The 21,099-nt window shown below is 45.6% G+C and overlaps 1 protein-coding gene across 1 annotated transcript in view; it reads left to right on the forward strand.

Annotated features, from left to right (window-relative positions):
- The first annotated feature begins 8,428 nt into the window (after positions 1-8,428).
- Positions 8,429-21,099, forward strand: part of SLC25A33 (solute carrier family 25 member 33) — a 31,506-nt gene continuing 18,835 nt past the window's right edge. The window contains exon 1 of the mRNA XM_055001020.1: positions 8,429-8,539. Within this exon, the coding sequence (XP_054856995.1) occupies positions 8,493-8,539 (47 nt within the window). The 5' untranslated portion in view covers positions 8,429-8,492. The remainder of the gene's footprint in view (positions 8,540-21,099) is intronic.

Consider the following 21,099-nt stretch of genomic DNA (forward strand, 5'->3'; position numbering starts at 1 on the left):
TTATAATATACTCTGCATAGAGGCTGAACAGATAGGGAGATAATATGCATCCTTGTCTGACACCCTTGCCAATTGTAAGCCATTCTGTTTCCCCATATTCTGTCCTAACAGTGGCCTCTTGGCCAGAGTACAGCTATTCCCCATTACGATGTATGGATGTGAAAGTTGGAGAGTGAAGAAAGCTGACGGGAAGAAAATTGCTGCATTTGAAATGTAGTGCTGGAGGAGAGTTTTGCGGATAGTATACCATCGAAGGCCAAAAAGACAAATAAGCGGGTACTAGATCAAATCAAGCTGGCTTGACTCAATAAAAGAAGCAACGTCCTCCAGCTTCCAAGATCTGAGCAAGTCTGTCAATGATAAGACGTTTTGGAGGTATTTCATTCATAGGGTCTCCATAGGTCGGAGGCGACTTGACAGCACATGACACACACAAGCCATGTTGGTCTGCAGAAGAGCAAGATCAGAGTCCACTACAAGCCCAATCTCATCAGATCTTGGAAGCTAAGCAGGGTCAGCCTTGGTTAGTAATTGGATGGAAGACCTCCAATAGGGCTGCAGAGGCAGGCAATGGCAAACCACCTCTGTTAGTCTCTTGCTGTGAAAACCCCACCAGGGGTCGCCAAAAGTCAACTATGACTTGGCTGCGCTCTCTACCACCACAGCAGCACCTTAAAGACCAACAAGTTTTCCAGGACAGAAGCTGTAAAGTGTCACAGCTCTCTTCATCAGCTACCAGCAGGAATGGGGATCCCTGAGCCCTTCTATCCCAGGTCAGAAGGTGAGAGGTGCAAAATCAGGATGCCAAGGCACAATGCAAAATGTAATCTGCTTGATCACACCTTTGCATTTGGAGATCCTGCAAACAGGACCAAAGGGCAGCATTATCCAGTCACTCAATCAAAATAAATGAAACTGTAAATTCTGATTATTGTCAACAAAAAAAAAATCATCCCAGAGACCTGAATCCCAATTGACCATCTTATAAATTCTTACAGACCTAAAACCTGATAAATAAATGATCTTGTTTGCTTTAAATTGAAACCTTATATCCCCTTCCCAAATTTGGGAGGGGTAGGAAAAGGGCCCTTTTCAAGTTCCCATAGACCAAACCTACCTTAATGGTTGGAGGGCAGGTTAACCACCATCTCCCTAATAACCTGTTCAGTAGGAGTGGATTATCTTCCTCCTCCCGAATAATTCTTCTGCGTCTAAAGAGGGTCCAGCAGGGTAGCTGTGTTAGTCTATTGTGATCAGAATAGTATCATGTGGCTCCTTCTGTGCCATGTCAACAGATTTATTGTGGCTTAGACTGGTTTGAACTAGAGTCCACTTCACCAAATGCATCTAGGGTTTACCTCCTTGTGAGACAGGCCCTTTTCACACGTCCAAATATTCCGCTGATTTTGAGTCTCAGACCAGCCAATGACCATTTGCAACAGGCAGTGCCAGATAAAGTTGCTGATAGGCGGAGCTGAATTAAACCTGGACTAAAATTGCCAGCCTCCAAGCAGTGCCTGGAGATCTCCCAGAATTTCGAGGGGGAATTTCGAGGGGGAATGCACAGGAACACAGTTCCGGGAGTTCCCCAAAGAGGTCACATGTCAGGTGGCCCCGCCCATCTGACTCTCGGCCATTTTGGGCCCGTTTCAGGCTGGATTGGGGCCAAAACGGCCCAGATCAGGCCTCTTACAGGTGGTGAATCACTCTCACTCAGCAGCGGCCCAATCCTGACCACTTTGGGCCCCTTTTCGGCCCTGAGTGGCCAGGATTGGGTCCAAAACAGCCAGGATAGGTGATGTCAGGAGGTGTGGCATATGCAAATCAGTTATGCTAATGACACACTTTCGGTGATGGCAAGGGTGCAGCATATGCTAATGAGTTATGCTAATGAGTTCCTCCAGCTCTTTTTCTATGAAATGACCCCTGCCCAGAATTACAACTGATCTCCACAGAGGAAACTGTGGGAAACTATAGGGGGAGGAAATGGCCACTGCCAGGGCAGGCTCAGGGAAAATGGCTGCTATGTAGGTGGGGAAATCCAAACTTTCCCACCCACGCGGCAGCCGTCCCGGCTTTACTGCAATCTTTCCCAGAACTTTTGTAGTAAAGCAGGTTTGAGAAAAGCCGGGGAAACCCCACGAGGTGCTCCATGAGGCTGGCGAAGCAGGGGGGAAAACCTGCTTCCCAGCAATATCATTTTTCTCTAGTTTCTGTTCTCTTTCCTTTTTATTCTATTTCTTTCTTTCTTTTTTTCTTTTCTTTCCCCCTTTTTAATGGGATTTTAAATTTATCAATAAAATAAAAATTGTTAAAGACTAACAGCACTGAGCCGGAGGCTCATGCAGAAACAGCCACTGACAAATTTTAGATTGTGATTGCCTTGAGGTGAGAACCTGCCAGTTGTCGTTGCTTATGTCTCACAAATAAAACATAGTAGACACAAATTCCACAACAGAGGTGGTTATTAATGTTTAGGGTTGCAATCAATGTATTCAAGGGTCGTAATCTGTTAGATGAGTCAGATTAAAAATTTGCTAAGGAACTAAAGAGACACTAATTCCATTAATTGGTAACAATTATATATACAATATAGATCCAGAGGAGTTAGCCATGTTAGTCTGTAGACAAAGAGAGCTGTGGTTCTCGAAAGCTTATGCTACAATAAAGTTGGTTAGTCTTAAAGGTGCTACTGGACGTTTTACTATATACTATATATTAATCAGCTATATATGTATGACTGTATTTTAAGCAATGAGCAGGGGTCATTTCGTAGAAAAAGCTGGAGGAACTCATTAGCATAACTCATTAGCATATGCCACATCCCTTGACATCACCAGAAGTGTGTCATTAGCATAACTGATTTGCATATGCCACACCCCCTGACATCACCTATCCTGGTGATGAGGTGACACTTTAGAAGAAGCATTCCCTCTTTATGTTCATGTTTCAGGGCATGCCTCTTCTAGATTGACATTTGCCTCCACGTAAGGTAACTGCAAGTAGAAACACACCGCAGAACCCTGTAAATTTAACCGCAACCTTTCAGATTTTTACCCCCTTCCCCGGACTTTCCTCATCTTCCCAATGGCCAGCTTCGAGTCACCTTTTCTTTTCCCTGAAACGCCTACCGATCCAATTTCCCATATCCTGCTTGTTAAAAGGTTCTTTGGCACGCTGTCCGGCTGAACAAACCGGTTCTGTCCCAGAGCTGCATGTAGGTTATAAATAATCTTTTGGCAGCAGCACGTGTGTTCCTGGCTGAGGGCTTAGCCTGCATCCTCCCTGAGGAGGCTGTGCCCATCCTGGACTGCTGTGTGAAAGGAAGCCGCCTTCAAAGGCAAGAAGGGAAATCCAGGGCGGCCAGCTTATTCGGAGTAGTATCACAACTGCTTGCAAGCAGACCACTTCTGACGAAGAGAGCTGTGGTTCTCGAAAGCTTATGCTACAATAAAGTTGGTTAGTCTTAAAGGTGCTACTGGACTCTTTACTATTTTGCAACTACAGACTAACACGGCTAACTCCTCTGGATCTGTGGTAATAAAATGAGATCCAGTGAGCTTCTGTGATGTGCTAGTTTTTTGTACACAGGCAGTCATAAAAGCAATGTTCCCAGTTTGCAATAGTAAAATTCAGTAAAAGCCTATTTGATTGTCTAAATCATGAGATTTCTGATTTTTAGGTAACCTACATTTCTTTTGGTCTTATTGGTCTAAAGTTTGACCGTGGGCATGTTGCTGAATGAAGCAGTTACTTTGTGCTGGGGAATTCTTTTAAATAGTTATCGAGGCAACATAACTGGGCCATTTGCCTGAACCACTGGAAGGGGCCAGACCCTCCCCCCCAACTTCTCAACCCAGAAATCCTCATAAGCTCCACCCACCACATGTCACAACTCACCCCTGGCTCCGCCTACTGTCTGGGCAATGTGTCCATGTTTTGTACATGTGATAATCGTGTGATGGCTCGGGGGAAACTGTGCTATTGGGATAAAGGTGAAGGTTTATCATCTGACTGGGACAGAATGTTTGCTTCCGAAAATCAAATATAATCACATGATCTCTGCACCAATACTGCCTGCAAGAAAGATGCTTATCGGGTGTAAATTCTGATAAGCATTCAAAGATCACAGGGGTCAGTCCTGAAACCGAGTGAAGCAACCTGCCTTTTCATCTTCCCATTTCCCCTGCACCATGGGTTGTACTTCTCTAACAGCCATGAGGACTGGAAGTGTGGGTTGTGTTAGCAGATGCTGATGACATGGAACAGGGCATCCTGTTTCCCACAAATTAGGGTTCCCAGGTCTCTATACACTCCAGGTGGACCTGGGACATAGCTTGTGTTGTTCTCTCATGCATGCACTCTCAGATAGATGTGATGATGTCACTTCCAAGAAGTGATGTCATCACGCTGGCCATGTGTGTGCTCCCATGCTTCATGCAGAGCTAATTCTGGCCTATCTGGGGCCAGAACTGGCCCTAATGAAGCACAGAAGCATGCCCACAGCTGGCACGAAGACATCAGCAAGTGATGTTGTCATGCCCCGATGGGAGCGTGCCCGGTGCATATTTTCCCAGGTTGCCTGCCAGTGGATAAATATGGATAAATACCTGGATAAATATGGGGTTAAAATCACACATTCTGTACACGTGTTGAATATAACTTTGAGAACTGGTGATAGTGGAGAATGCCCTCAAGTCATAGCAGACTTCTGGCGACCCCTGGTGGGGTTTTCATGGAAAGAGATTAATAGAGGTGGTTTGCCATAGCCTGCCTCTGCAACCCTGGTCTTCACTGGAGGTCTCCCTTCCAATTACTAATGAATTAATAATACTAATTAATAATCAAGGCCAACCTTGCTTAGCTTCTGAGACCTGATGAGATCAGGCTCACCTAGGCTATCCAGGTCAGGGCAAACATGAGAATTACTCAATGCAAAATAAAGAAAAAAAATGTACATGTTGGTAACTTGTGAACAGGACTCTAGGGACAGAATCTACATTGGAGCAACTGTGTGTATATATATGGCTCTTTCCCTAAAGAGAGCAATTCTCTAGACACATATTCCAATAAATGAATATGGGCTGTGGCCCATTTAACAGGGGAAATTTGAAATGGAAGCAGAATAGCATAAAAATGAACACGGACGGCTTCAGTTTGCCCAAGTGACAAAGGAGAAAAAAATCAAAAGGGGGTGGAGTGCGTCAAAGGCGGGGCTGCAAAACTGGGTAGCACTTTTATAAAAATTGCACTGGGAGTGGGCGGGGCTGATCAATAAACAGGCCTTCCTGTGCTCACGAAGTTGCCTTATATTGACTTAGACTACTGGACAGTGGCTTTCCAGGGTCTCAGGCAGAAGCCTTTCACATCATATATCATATACTACCTGATCTTTCAACCTGGAGACACGAGATTGAACCTGGGCCATTCTGTATGCCAAGCAGCTGCTCTACCCCTGAGCCACAGCCCCTCCTCAAGTCTCATCATTTTTTCCAAAGAGGCATCTGGTTTTGACAGGAGGCCTGTGGCATCTTAAAGGCTGGCTCCATTTTATTTCAGCATAAGCCTACCCATTATTGCTTGTATTTTTTTAAAAAAGGAAACCCGTTTGCTCTGGACTATTGACGGAGGGTGATTCCACAGGGAAGAAGGGTGTGCCTGGATTGCAGCCTTTAGGAAGCTGTAACCCCCTCCCCTCCTTTACAGTCTCGCTCCTTTAAAACAAGCCCCTTCCAAAATTATCCCGGGTACAACTTGTCTCATGACAGCCACAGCTCACGAGAGAGGAGCGAGGGGCTGTTGACACTCGCAGGACTTGCAAACAGACCTTGCTGCCAAGTGTGTTGCAAGACTGCTGGAATGTGACCCTGGGTTTATGCCCCTCTTGCTTTCTGGAAACACGCAAATAGAAGAGAGGGATGGTTTTGGATCTCTCCCCCTCCTGCCGCCTCTGTTTTGCCAGGCCCCAGCAACAACCATAACACTGCAATCTGAGCACCACCACAACGCAGGCCTTAGAATTTTCTTCTGATTTTGCATACCTGGAAGTGCATCCCAATGCAACATATTGTTATGAGTGCGGAATGCACATCTGGACAAGCACAGATCTGCAAATGGTCTTTTCAAAACATAATCTTAGCACGTTTCACTTTATAAAGCGTATTCCAAATTCCAGCACCTCTCCACGCGCGCACACACTCTTGCCTGATTTCCAACTGCTCCCAAGAGAGCCAATATGGTTAAAAAGTTCTATATGGCTGTTGTGAATAAATTAAGCCCAATTGTTACCAGCGGATTGCAGAGTATGTTGAAGGAATGTATGCGGGAGTCTCCATTCAGGAAGCATTCCCCACTTTCTTGCACAGATTCATAAACCTGATTGTGCTCATTTACTAGGAAGTAAGAAGGCAGTAGCGCTTCCAAGTAAAGTTGATGCTTCTGTTTTTAAAAAACCTATTGTTTTAATTAGTATCCTGATTGTTCTTAGATGAAATAAGCATTTAATTCTGTAATTCTGTTATCATTATAATAAGTCCCCTGGAGGATAAATAAACAGAATTGGGTTGTTCCTTCCTAAATAATACTATGAATATTTACTTGTGAGTAAGAAGCTGCATTAAATGCAATGAGATTTAATTTTGAGTAACCACTTGAGGGATAAGGCTGTTGCTCCCTAAAACAATATAAACTGCTTTGGGTCTCTAATGGTGGGGGGAAAAGCAGGGTATAAATGGTGTGTGCGTGCATGTAAGTAAAGTGCTGTCAAGTCACAACTGAATTACGGCAACCCAGCAAGGGGCTTTCAAGGCAAGTGAGAAGCAGAGGTGGTTTGCCATTGCCTTCCTCTGCAGAGTCTTCCTTGGTGGTCGCCCATCCAAGTACTGACCCTGCTTAGCTTCTGAGATCTGATGAGACTGGGCTATACCATGCCGCCTTCCTCGCATAAATGATATAAATAAATAAAAGAGGCTGCAGTCCCCTGCCTACCTGATTCTGCCAATGCTTACTCAGAAGTCCCACTCAGTTGAATGGGGCCTACTCTTAGTTTGAGTTGCCAACCTCCAGGTGGGGGCTGGAGATCTCATGGAATGACAACTGATCTCCAGATGACAGCGGTCAATTCCCCTAAAGAAAATGAACTTTATGGCTTTATATCCCACTGCTGAGGTCCCTCCTCTCCCCGAACTTCTCACTCCTCAAGCTCCACCCCCAAACCTCCAGGAATTTCCCAGGCCTGAGTTGGCAACAATCTGAGAGTATGTCCCATTGAACTTAGTGGGACTTCCTGCTCATTAAAGGTGCATAGGGTTGGGTGATTGCTTCCAGACTAATGTTGCTGAATGAGACTAAAGGTTTACATTCAGCTAGGGTTGCCAACTCTGGGTTGGGAAATTCCTGGAGATTTGGGGGGAGCCTGGGGAGGGAAGAGTTTGGGAAGGGAGTAATTGTTGGGATTTTAGCAAGTGTCCTATGTTCATTCATGAAAGAGTTAAATTGTTCTATTTGTTTAGTTAGATATCTAGTTAGAATAGGACCACTTAGGCCCACAATAGAAAAGAGTCTTTAATCTTAATGAAGGAATCTAGGATTGCCTATTGAATGAACCAGTTTATTGGGGGAGCAATTAACTAGCAACATATACTAAAGTTATATTGCTCTTTGTTCAGTCTTTGTCTAGTCTTGTCTGCAAGTTTAGTCTCACCTGTTCTACTTAACCATCAAGATGTAGATAGGTAGCTATTCATTTACTTTCTAACCAATGTACCCTTTCCTCTGATATGTCGTAAAAGTATTTTTCTAGAGCTAAAACAACACAGGACTCTGCCTGCGTATTTCCACTGCGCTAATATTAAACTCTGCAACTGTATCCTCCAGGAATAATGTGGCAGAAAGCACCCTGCGAAGCTGCCATGACTTCCAAGGGCACTCATCTCTGCCGCCTGGAGATCAGTTGCAATTCCGGGAGTTCTCCAGGCCTCACCTGGAGGTTGGCAATTCCTCATCCAGCTCCCTAATAAACACGCGTCGGGTCCCATTCTTGCAAACGGCAGCGACCCGGACGGTCCAACGTCTTGCGCGCCCTCCTTTGGAAAAGAAAGGCTCCATTCACAAATTGCGACCGCCTCTCACACTCGCTCCGCCCCCTTCCCCGGCGGCCCCGCCCCGTCTCCTCGCTGCCGGGCCCTCCAGCGCGAGCCTCCGACACTCCCCCCCTCGCGCCACAGGGAGCCTATCGCGTCCTTCGGAAACCCTTGATGTCATTGGTCACGCCCCTTCTCTCCTCCTCCGCCGCCGGCCGGGGCGCCGCGTGGTTGGCCGGCTCTGCTCGTGGAGCTCCCGGCCGGCGTCGCGTGACCCGGGCGGCTAGGCGGGCGCAGGCGCAGTGAGGCTCAACCCGCCTGGCTCTTGGCCGTTTTGTAAGCGGCGCTTCGGCGGCAGCGGAGGCGAGTGTGGGGCGCGGGTGCTCGTGTGGACGCGACCAGAGGGCGGGGATGGCCGGGCAGGAGCAGAACACGCTGCTGCACCTCTTCGCTGGGGGGTGAGTTTGCCTCTTGCCCCCGTGCTAGCCTCACCCCTCCCACCCCTCTATTTCTGACCATTCATCCCTTTCTCCCCCCATTCATCCTTCTCCCCCATTCGTCTTTTCTTCAATCACATCCGTCCTCTTTCCCATTCATCGTTTTTCTGTCCTCCCCCGCCTTCTTTCCTCTTCCTGCATTTTCTTTTCTTCTCCTTTCTTCCCTATTCATTTCTTCTTTCCCATTCTTCTTTCTCTTCTTCTTTCTTCTTCCTGCATTTTCTTTTCTCTTCCATTCATTTCTTCTTTCCCTTATTCATTTGGTCGTATATTCCCCCTTTCCCATTCATCTTCCGTCTGCCTTTCCCCTCTGTTTTCCTGCGGTTTCTTGTCTTGTCTTCTCCGTTCATTTCCTCTTTCCCATTCATCCTTCTGCCTTCCCTCCTCTCCTTTCCTCCTTCTGCAGTTTTTTCTTCTCCTTTAATCCCCATTCATTTCCTCTATTCAATTCTTCTTTCTCTCATTCGTTCATTCTCATCCTCTTTCGCTTTCATCCTTCTTCTGCCTTTCCTCCTCCTCTTGTTCTTTCCTCTTCCTGCATTTTCTTTTCTTCTTCTTTCTTCCCCATTCATCCTCTCACACATACCCGGTCTGAGGAAGGGAGCTCTGACTCTGGAAAGTTCGTATGCTGGAAATCTGGTTGGTCTTTAAAGTGCTGCTGGACTCGAATCTTAATACTACAGTTCAACATGGCTTCTCACCTGAAACGAACCCCGTCTGTTGCTAATCCTTTTTCTCTCATCCTTCCTCCCTTATTCTCTCCTGCGAAGATAGTTTCAGGTAGGTAGCCATGTTGGTCTTCAGGATTTGACTCCAGCGGCACCTTAGAGACTAGGAAGATTTTTAGGGTGCAAGCTTTCTAGAGTCAAATCTCCCTTCTTCTGATGCCCTAAAAATCTTGTTGGTCTCTAAGGTGCCACTAGGCTCAAATCCTATTATTCTCTCCTGTTCTTCTTCTCATCACGTTCCTGCCTTCTCCATACCTTTCTCCTGCATCCTTTCTTCCAGTTTTCTGTTTATCTTTTTTCCTTCTATCTTGCCATTCATCTGTTTCTTCTTCTACCCTTTTCTCTGTCGTTCCCCTTTTTATCTCTCCTTTCTCACTCTTTTTCTTCCTACTTTTAAACCCTCTTTTTTGCAACCATAACTAGCAATTTAGCACCATACTCTGTTGTAATCTCTACAATGGCTTTATAAAGGTAGGGTGGTAGTAGAATTGCTTAGGCTCCATCTCAGCATTTCTTCAATTCTGTATGGGATTTCTGATGGTTCTAAATCTTTGCAAATTTGCATTTATATGCCCTATTACATTGTTTATTGACATGTGTTTGAAACTGACTGTGTAATCTGCCTTGTGTAACCTCATTGTGTAATCTGCCTTGAGTCTCAGTGAGAAAGATGGACTATAAATAACATAAATAAGGGTGAAAGAATATGGCATGCCTAAGGACACCCCGCTCCAAATGCGCTCAGTGCTAAGGCAAGAGTCATCTCAGCTCTGTAGCTCAGTTTTGTAATGTAAGCCATTTTACTACACCGATTCTGTGTTCGTTTCATCACTTCGCATGTTCCTTTTATCTCCTTCAACACAATCCTCAATGCTTCTCTTTGGCATCCTGCGGCTTAGTGGAGCTTCCTTGTATAGGAGCAGTTTATACGTTGGAGATACTGCTGCCTTGCTTGTGAGTATGCAAAATCAGGTTGCTGTCAAAAAGAAAATGCTACAGGAAGGGAAACCGGTGCAGGGCCTCTCTTCTGCTCTTTGCTTCTCTATTCAGGATAGAAAGCAAAACAGTACTGCTTCACACAAGGCATAATTGACTTAAGCAATTTGCCTCCTAATCATCTCTGAGATTGTTTCAAGCGCTTTGCTTGTGTGTTTCTGAATAACTTTTCTAACAGCCCTGAAAGGTTTAAGCCCATGATACTAGATGTGGTGATGGGCAGTAATTTGAACGGCTTTGAACAAGGCATTGGCCAGATTAATAGAGGGTGGGTCTGGTGAAGCCACATGCCACCTGAGAGCGGGATATTTGCCAGGGAAACCTGCAGAGAACTGTGCTCTAGAAATGCCTCCTGCAAATGCAGTTTAAAGGGGGAATGAATGAGACCTGAAGTGTGTGTGTGTGGGGGGGGGCAAGTAGTTTCTATGCAGGATCTATGCCCAATAGACTCAATCAGTCCTTGTGGTATCAATCATTTGGTGCTTGGACTATGGAGGAAAAGTCTCCCTTGTGCTTTGATGCATGCCTTGCAAATGTTGTGTTTGTGGGGAGGAATCTATCCATTGTGAATAAGGGGCACTTCATCCATGCTGAGGTGTCTTGAGAGAGTTTCAAGCGTGTGTGTTTTTGAACGTGCTCTAGGATGGCAGATACTCTCTTCTGTATTTATTTTCAGCGTTCGCTTGGAAGTGAAAATAGTCTTTTGACTGTGTTTAAACTGCTTATCCTTTTAAAAAACTGCCATTCCTCTCCAGATTAGGGACTTCCTTGTAAGCTTTTATAAGCATTGGGAAAAACAAAAACGCCACCACGTACGGCACTGTTTCCTTTCCGCCTGCTCCATGACTCCATACAACTGTTTTGCTTTGGCAATTTACAGCACAAAAGAAACTCCTCCCCTCTTCTGATCTTTTGGAATGCTTTAACAGTGATTTTCAAAAAAACAAGACACAGAGTTCTTAAATTGTTGCTCTTGGGCATGTGTGTGTGTCTGGGAACTGTTGTGAGGCAGAGAGACCAAAAGGGCATCTCTGCGAAGTATTGCATCAGGACTGTGTCAGGCGGAATACCGAAGCTGTGTGTGTATCTTTGATTTATGGAGGGCATCCGGTGTGTGCCTCTCATCTGTGGCTGACGCAAGGTGTCCTCTTCAAAACCGCAAGGTGTCCTCTTCAAAACCGGGCCATGTTTTCTTGAGAAGTAAGCACAGCTGATTGGAAAAGCACTTGCTTCCAAGTAAATATATTTCGTCTCAGGTTCGGTCTGTCTTAAATGGGTGTGTGCAGTGGTGTCAAAAAGCAAGACGGGGCAACTGTGGGGCTGGTTCACATGTGCCGGGGAGGGGGGGGAAGGATCATATCTGGGAATGTCCTCCCCCCCAGGTTTAAAAACTCCCTGCAAGAAGAAAACCAACACAGCAGATAGGTGATAGAACTTTTCATTGTGCTGTGCTAGTTTTCTTTGCATAGTTTCTCTTTCGTGGCAAGGGCAGAATCTATAGCTGCCAGCTGACTGAAGGGATGACAGAGCCTTCTAGCCTTTGAGGATTTCCCCACCACACTAACCAGCATGTCTGAACCAGGCATAAAACTGGCTCGTAACACCTCGAACTGTTCTAAGCCGGTATTCTGCTTGGTTCATACAAACGGTTCCCACTGGAGGTTTCCATTTTTCTCGTTATCTCTGCAACTGATTAAGTGTCAGTCTGATACCAATATCTTCCAATCCATTCAGAACGGCTTATTGTTCAACACCAGCATGCAAACATGCAGGGGGGACCCTAAAACCCGATCCCCTCGGAATGTTCCAACATCCAGCTGGATAAAGAGTTCTGCAGAACTCTAAAGCTTGTGCAGTTCTTAATCAAAACAATTATGTGGCTTGGGTATTTGGAGTTGGCTTTGGACCAGTGATGATAGCAAATTTTGTGTGTGTGTGTGTGCTTGCACATAAATGCAGCATTTTCTCTTCCTGTATCCTGTGTGGCGGCCTAACTGGTTATCTTTTTAGAGGCTTTTTTAGAATGAGTTAGCTTTTTCAAAATGTGGGTTTTCACAATACATGGAATTTTTTTTAAAGCACTGACCTGCTAAGTTTCTTGTTGGAACCCAGCCCTCTATTATCTAACGGTCTTGATTACCTTAAAGTCTCCTTGTTTCTCTTCTCCCTTACATAATGTGTCCCTTACAGATAGAAGGACGGATAAAAACATTATCTCCTTGACTGGATCTATCTTCCACATAATTAGTGTTTGAAAACGTGGTCTGACTGTGGCTAAATTTCAGCCTACTCCTCCCCCATTCTGAGCACAGAGCTTTCCAAACTCCTGACCTAGAGTTTGGCTGCCTTGCAGTTTATTGTCTGAACGCTCCGTTTTTTGCAATGCTTGTCGAAGAGTTGGAGATTGGTATGGGGTTGCAGTGCGGTCAGTTGGCCCCTCAAATCAATCTGTCACCTCTCTTTTCTGCCCTTCCTCTTTGGAGCGCGGGGTGATGTACATAGTCCTAATCTCCTCTCCTCCATTTTCTTCCCACAACAGCCCTGTCAGGTAGGCTAGTCTGAGACTGTGATTGGCCCAGGATCATCCAGTGATGGAGTGCTAATCTGAACCCAAGCCTCCACAGTTCGGTACTGCTGCTGACTTTCCAATATGGGAGAATACTCCGTGAAGTTCACCATCTCAAATGTGCCCCTCCGTCAGTGGGGGACCTCCGATCCCTCTCTGCCTCATTTTTTTTTCTTTTTGAAATAGTGCCAATGGTGCCCACCTCTCCATGAGACAAGAGGGGAAATAAAGACTGCAAATCCTCTAGATGCTAAATGCAGGAGATATAATACAGATAGATAAATATTTCAGCCTTGCCTTATTAAACTGGGTGTGCATGGCATCGTCTGGGCGAATATAGAATGCACCCTGTTCCAAGCATCTTGGCCCAATTCTGTTCTTTGCTCCTGGAAGACGTGAGAGAGAGCAAGAGAAGCTCTCCCTGGAGGGATTCACGTGGACTAAATAAAACCTCTATAATCAGAAGTAGTCTACCTCTTTTTTTTTTTTTATATTTTTTTATTTTTCATAACTACAAAACACTACACAAAACTATCACAAGGAAAGGGGAGAGGGAAGGGACAAAGGGGGGGGGTGGAAAAAGAAAAGGAGGGGAATGAACTACAAACACTAAACACTACACTTCAATGTTTCCCTTCATACTGTCAGTACAAAAATAGCTCCATAAAATAATGATGGAGTGGTTAATCATACAGAGAATAAACATTTCAAATTCTGGTTAAACTTTCCTCCCCCTTCTAGGTCCCGGACGCAATTCTCTCTGTGCAACTGCTGTTGCGATGCTCTCCTCCTCCCCCCCCCCCCTCCGGCTCCTCCTTTTCTTCGTTCTTGGTGCAGCAGAGTTCTGGGTTTTTATTCTCAAAATCCTTTAGTTGATCTTCTGATAATATCTTATAGGCCTGATCTTTATATCTGAACCATATTCCTTCCGGGAATAACCATTTGTACTTTATTCCATGGTCCCTCAGAAGTGCTACAAACTTTTTATATTTAAAACGCCGTTTCCGGACTAGAAATGGAACGTCCTTCAAAATCTTGACTTTCAAACCCATAAAGTCCAAATCCGCATTGTATGAGTTATATAGGATGGTGTCCCGAATCTTTTTAGATGAAAAGTCAATAATGATCTCACGAGGCAACTGTCGCTTTGTTGCATATTTTGAAGAAGCCCGACGGACCTCCAAAATGGCGCTTTTAACCTCTTCTTTAGTCGTCCTCGCGGGTGTCGCCAGTAATTCCGAGACCAAATCCCACAGATCCTCATTTTCCTCCTCTTTCACGTTTTGGAGACGCAAAATTGTCTGCGTTCGTTCCACCTGTAGCCCGATCAGCTGGTTCTCCACCAACTTCAGGTCCTTTTTTGTAGCCTTCACAAGTGACGCACTTTCCAGAGCAGACTTTTCTGCCCCCCCCGCTGCTGCCTTAATGGTTTTCACCTCGCTTTCAATTAAGCCCACCCTTTGATCAGTTTCGTTCAGCTTGTCAACAAAGGGTTTTATAGCTTCCACCACCGCCCTGCGTACCAACTCTTCGAGCGACTCCCCCTTCTGCAAGGTAGCCGAGATTGACTTACCGAGAGCGGGACTTTGCCTCTTTGCTGCCATTTGGGGGGGGGGGGACGCCAACAAAATTCTGGAACTCAACGAAGGGGAAGAGCGAGTCTTCTTCAGATCAACCTCTCCTTCACAAACGCTTGTAGAACAGAAGGGATTCGCTTGTTTACAGGCTTCCGCCTGTTTCTTTTACTTGCCGTTTCTCGTTGCCCGGCGGAACTCGAGGCGCCGCGCACATCTGCCGGCCTCCATAGGGACAAACGGGCAATTCCCCCCCCCGCATTGATTTCGGGGAGTTCTTCCCGCCGCGTCCCGGACCCTGGCTCCCTCCCTGGGAGTCCTGGGGGCTAATCCTTGCGGGTCAGCCGCCCGGTCAGGGTGCCCGGTCGTTTCCTCCCAGACCAGCCGAGAGGAGCGTCCGGCATGGCTGAGAAAACGAAACCGAATCGAAGTAGTCTACCTCTAAATGTGATTTCCTGGGTTGGAGGCCTTTATGTTTGGATGCTGTGAGAAACAGGTCTGAGTTTGGTCTGTTGAAAGAAGGGCTCCTTTGTGCAGTTAGGGAAGCCTTGCTGCTGGAGAGGGGCTATTCATGGTTCTTGGGTTCGACACAGCATTGAATTCTTCAGGCGTCTTGGCAACCAGACACTGGGGACTTCCTCATATTGCAGAACTGGCAACTGAAAATCAATTGCGATGAGGAAGGATGGTTTTTTTGTTTACCAAGCAGAGTGCTTTTTGAGCCCAGGTTCCATGAAGAGAGGCAGCTAATGGCTGGCTTATTGTTTTCCCTCTCTGCGCCCCCATCCCCAATCCAATAAGATTTGCTAGCTCAAGCAGAAGGTACATTTAACTCAGCATCCAATTTCCACTGAAACCCATCCAGATGCTTCTAGAAAGCCGGGCATTAAAGAGAGGGCAGTCCGAGCTTTTTTGTTTTTAGTATCCTATTTAGAGATATACTGTCTCTGTATGAGGAAGTTCCATTTTTGCTCTTAAGGCTTAAAACTTTGCATGTTTGCCCTTGACACCTATTCTGTGGCTGCAAACTGCCTTGTGTTTCTGACACTCTTTACATAGAGAAGGAAAAAGGCTTGCTCTATGTGTTACTTTTGGGGGAGGTGGAGGAGTTTAGAAACTGTCCTCTATGGCTAATTACAGCTGGACGGTATGTGCATGGGATGGGTGGGGGGCAATAAACTGGATCCAGAATACTGTAAAAGAGGGAATGTTGCTTGCTGGCTGCCTTGGAAGAAGCAGTGAGTAGGCTCCTCCTCAAAAGCCCAATGCGGGACCCTAACGGTAACACAGATAATCGACACATTGCTGGCCTCCTGCTTTGGGGGAACATATTGTGACAAGTTGTGGCCTATCAGTCATGGCCAGTCTTGAGTGAAACGGATTATCTGGCCCCATTTCAGTTGGGTCTGATTTTTTCCGGTCACTTGATTTGAGAAATTGTGTTATGAGAATGACTGGAGGTGTGGTGTGTGGTCACTGCCCTTAATGGTGGTATCCTTCTAGAATGTCTTGCTAGGCTGGGAGTGGGAACACCTCAGTGGTTCTTCTGTGACCTGGAGGGCAGATTCTAGAAGGTGGTGGCCCCTTCTTTGCAGCGCCCCCTCCCACTTGATAACCTCTCCGTGCAACCATTGGATATGCTGGTCTGCATTTCAGTGTCCAGCTTAGATACTCAAGCAACATCATTGGCACATGGTGCAGCTTCATTTCGCACCCCAGCCAGGCAATTGATTTGTCTACCATTATTTATACTCCATTTATTTCACGGCTAGATTACTGTAAGGCACACTACATGGGACTGCCCTTGAAGACGTCTTGGTAACTTTAGTCCCCATTCCAAAAAATGCTATGGCCAGTGGATTGATGGGTAAGCCCTACAGTGTTTGTATCACACTGTCTTGAAAGATCTGTGGTGCCTTCTGGTTTGTTTCTAGGTACAATTTCAGGGCACCGGTCCTAACCTTTGAAGTCCTGAACTGTTTGGGGCTGGGGTATATGAACTATTGGGTGCTCTGATACAGTCCTGCCCCGAGTCCACTGAAATCATCAATGGAGGCCTTATTCCAGGTTTCCCCACCTACAGAATGGGAGACAGGTGGTTCCTTGGGGAGAAGGACCTTATCTATTGCTGTGGTGTGTTTGTAGAACTCTTTTCCCTTAGGAAGCTTGCCTGGAGACTTCTCTGTTACTGCTCCAGAGCAAGCGAAGGCACTTTTATTTTAGTAAACCATGTTAGATTTTATGGGTTCATGCCGTTCTATTGTGATGAACTCCCTTTGAAGTTGTTGACGTGAGAGTGCCAATATATTGCTTTCCATAATCTTCTGTGGGTTTATTGCATTTTTATTGAGGGTTTGCTGTGGGTTTTATTGCGTTTAAACTTAAAATCACTGCCATTGCTGTTTGTTCCAGGTTTTATGTAGTAAGTTGTTTTAGGTCAAGATGAGTAGCCGTGTTTGTCTGTAGCAGTAGAAAAGAGCAAGAGTCCAGTAGCACCTATAAGACTAACAAAATTTGCGGTAAAGTAGGAGCTTTCATGAGCCACAGCTCACTTCTTGTTTTAGGGTTAGCTGCTTTGGACCTTTTAATGGGAAAACGGGATAGAAACACTTTCAGCCCAGTAAAAAAACTGGTGGTACACACAAGGCTTTGACCCATCAGTGTGTTCTGCAAACCTGCAGAGAGGTAACAGCTAGGGTTAAAGGCCAGGCCCAAGCTTAAACATTAATCTGCCTGAGTGCAGAATGCTTTATATGTTGTTAGTGTCATTTTACAAGGTTACAAAGCACTCAAGACACCTTGTCCCATACCCAACTTCCAGCAGTATGAAAAAACCAGTTGTTTGCCAGGTGATAGTTTTCATTGCTGAGCATGAGTTCTGCCATGCCAGGTACCTCCCAATCGTCTGTCTCCAATAATGGCCAGTCAGAAAACTCTAGGAAGCTCCCAAGCAAAAGAAGAAAGCAACACCTCTCCCCTGTGGTTTGTCCCTGCTGTTCAGAGGTAGTCTGTCTCTAAACATGGGAGGTTCCATTTTAGCTCAGAAGATCAAATTATAGCCTTGAATTTGCGTAAACTGGTCCGTTTTGTGTCTGGCTAAACTTTTCCCTACTGAATTTTCCAGTTTTGAACCCTCTCTCCTTTAACCACCGGCCTGTTGCTTGTGGTTAAAGTGGTTTTGATCCCCGTGTGCCTTTGTTCTTATACTGCTGCTTTATAATTTGCTGCTATTTCAATTTTTTTTTAATTGGATACTTTGCTAACTTACTGATCTCACTGGTATAAGGTGCTTTGGACATTTTTTTGGTAATAAGAGGAAGCGTGATATACGTGACTTAAAAAGTGATCCTTTAAAACAATTTTGTGATAGCATGATGTATGACATTAAAAATGGGCTGCTTTTGATTTCCAGCAAATTCACTTAATTTACAGAATGAGGTTTTGAATAGGCAAGAAAAATTTCTCTCATCTTTTTGAACATCTCAGAACCCTCCATTGTGTATGGCTCCTTGCTCCCAGCAGTCAAAGGGTTGGAGCCTATTCCCCCCAAAGAATTGCTAAATAGTTCAGGGTTTTTTAAACAAAAAAAATACACTTCGACCATAAGTCTTTAGCTTGTTCTACGAAAAGTGCTCCAACCCTTGGGTTGCCCCCGTTGGGTTCCTTTTCCAGCTCTTACAGCCTTTTGCGGTTGAAACAGCAAGAATTCCACCAAATATTTCCAGCAAGGTTGTACTATTTTCCACAGCCAAATCCCCTTCAGGTCAAACCCCAGCTTGTCTACTCCTGCACTGGCTGCAGCTGGAGGAAATACTTGCTTCCCCTCCCACTGGCTACTGAATTGTCTGTTCTTTGTGTTTTATAATTCTAGGGTGTGTGTCCGTGCGAAGGATTAGTTTGTATTAGTCAAGGCGCGCCAGACTGGCTGACGTGTGGACGCCACTTCCTTGCACACCGTTTTCAGGTCAAATGGGGCTTTTCTGACGCATGCCATATTGTGACCCATTTTTACCTCTTCCATGTTGGATTTAAAGAAAACCAAGTTTCTAGTCTTCTTGAGTACAAGAGAGAGAGACTGGGGATTTCATATAATAAGCTGGTATCCAAAGGGCTGGTAGGAATTGGTTTTGGGTGGCAAGACCTCTTGGCGGTTAAAAAAGTATTTCCTGGGATCAGTTTGTGGGCTGCAGGGGGAGGGAAGCTCACAAAGCTGCATTCACATCCCAGTGTTTGTGTTCAGGACTGACAGCTTTAGTCCACAGCTGTATACTTCTAGTGGCACAAAGCTGCTTCTTCTGCACTATTTCTGCATTGCCCTTTTCCTTATGCCAAAGATTCTACTTAAGTCACCACGTTTGTGCTGCCAACTGCAGGTCTAATACTCAAGCTCTGCTAGTTTCCAAACTGCATTCTGGCATTTTTCACAGCAGAGATCAGTGAGTGAGGGCATTGTGGAGGGGGGCAGCTTTCCCTTCCACTACCCACTTTGTCCTGCTGCATGCAAGCAGAAGGGAGACTCTTGCATCCGTTCTAGGCCTTCCCGGGGTTCCTTTAGCTCTTTGCCTTGGTCCTAGCTCACCTGAGGCAGCAGGTAACTCCTCCATTCCTGGGGGACGCCACTGAGTGCTGCTGGGAATGGCGTTTTTAGTTGCAGGGGATCCAGCGGAGTGAAACAATTAAATGAAGGTGCCTGTATTTCTCCTCCCTTTGGGGGACCCCCCCCCCAAAATCCTTGTTTAACTGAGGAGGGAAGAATAAGATGAGCAGTTCTGGGACCAACAAGAGCCCCCTAAAAAGGTGGTGATGATAATAATGATAATAATAATAATAACTGCTTATATAAACAGATTAGTGCCTCACCTAGGGCGGTGAACAAGTTAGTGTTATTATTATCCCCACAATACAGCTGGGGGTGAGAGGAGTGGCTTCCCCAAGGCCACCTACTAAGCTCATGGCAGTAGTGGGATTCAAACCAGCAGAGTGCTGATTCACAGCCCAACCACTTAACTACTGTGCTACAGCAGGTCTAGTTTGACTTGGACGGGCTGCTAGCTATTCCTAGTGATTGCTTCATAGTTCCTCTAAAGTAGTAAAAGTGGTTGGATTGTCTTCACTGGTAGATCTGTTTTTTAAATGAATATTTTTTTAAAAATAAATAAAGCCCATAGGGACTTATTTCCCCCCAGCTTCTTAAGCCCTCCCTTTTCTGTTTCCTCTGCAAGCTCCGGGGATGTCAGGCTCATTTTTGAGAATAGTGCAAAAGGTTTCCTTTTTCAGTTGTTTTTTTTTTTAGCAGCCCATGGGGGCGGGGAACAACAGCTCTCTGAAGCAATGGAGATGGTGCCAAGACGGCCTGGAGGATGCTTGCAATGTCTGGCCGGTTTATGCCGGCTGTTCGAGGGCTGCTAGGTCGAAATCCACATGGACAGCAGTGGGTTGTTAATGCTGACGGCGCAGTTCTTCATGCTTCAGTGCTTGCTGGAGAGACCACTTGTGCATTTTGGGAGCGCTGTAGTCTGGGCGCACCTGGAAGGCAGAGTGGCTAAGAATGCCGGCCAGGTCACCTCTCTTCCACCCCCCACCCCCCAATTCAAATCTTGTGCCCTTTGGAGGAAGTCCCTCTGAAGTGCTGTGGAAATGCTAAATGTGACTTTCTCACTTGATGCATACCGCAGGCATTGATACACTTGTCTGCCAGATCCCCACAGGTGGTCAGTGGGGCCTGACCCAATTAGAGCCTGTCTGCACAGCCAGATAAGAATTTGGAGGACTTCTCATGCGTTTGGGGGCGTGTGTTTTATTTAATTTTAGATTCAAGGCAGATTACGCAGTGAGAATTAGTACAGTCAGTTTCAGGAACATTTCAATAAACAGGGCGATAGGGTACATAAAGACGAATTTGCAAAGATTTAAAATCAGCAGAAATGAGTTGAAGAAATGCTGAAACAGTCTAATCAATTCTGAGGCTGACTCATTAAACAACATAGAACTATCTAGTAGGATCATACTTCATGCAACAGATAGGGACTCTAGACGTTACTACGATGTACTATCTCTTTACTGAATGTCTTTGAGACCACTTCCGTGTTGCTAGTTGGTTGTCTTTTGGCTTTTGTTGGGTGTGTGATGGTTTTGGGGATGCATATATGTATGGAGACTTGCTAACAGTTGGGATGAACTCCCTTCTGTCACCCCATTTGAGTTCTGTGTCCCATACCATCATTCCCGATAATCTAAAGCTACCTTATATACCTGACGAAGAGAACTGTGATTCTCGAAAGCTTATGCTACAATAAAGTTGGTTAGTCATAAAGGTGCTACTGGACTCTTTTTGATTTTGCTACTACAGACTAACACGGCTCACCCCTCTGCTTATATACCTGGTATCATTTTCTGCAGTGGCAGCCCATTGTTGCGGGATGGGAAAGTCCTTTTCCAGCACTCACAACCTGGGTCCTTTTAGCTGGAGATTTCCAGGGACTAAAGTTGGGGACTTCTGCATGCAAAGCACGTGTCCTACCATTATACCATCACTCCTCCCTTTAAAGTGGCTTTCTCCTGAGCCGGATCGCTGGTGCATCTAGTTCTAAATTGTTGGCTGTGACTGCCAGAGGCTTTCCAAGATCTTGGGCACGGGAAGGTCTTCTGCAGAATTTG

The sequence above is a fragment of the Eublepharis macularius genome, chromosome 17 (assembly GCF_028583425.1).
Source record: "Eublepharis macularius isolate TG4126 chromosome 17, MPM_Emac_v1.0, whole genome shotgun sequence".
Classification (NCBI taxonomy): Eukaryota; Metazoa; Chordata; class Lepidosauria; order Squamata; family Eublepharidae; genus Eublepharis; species Eublepharis macularius.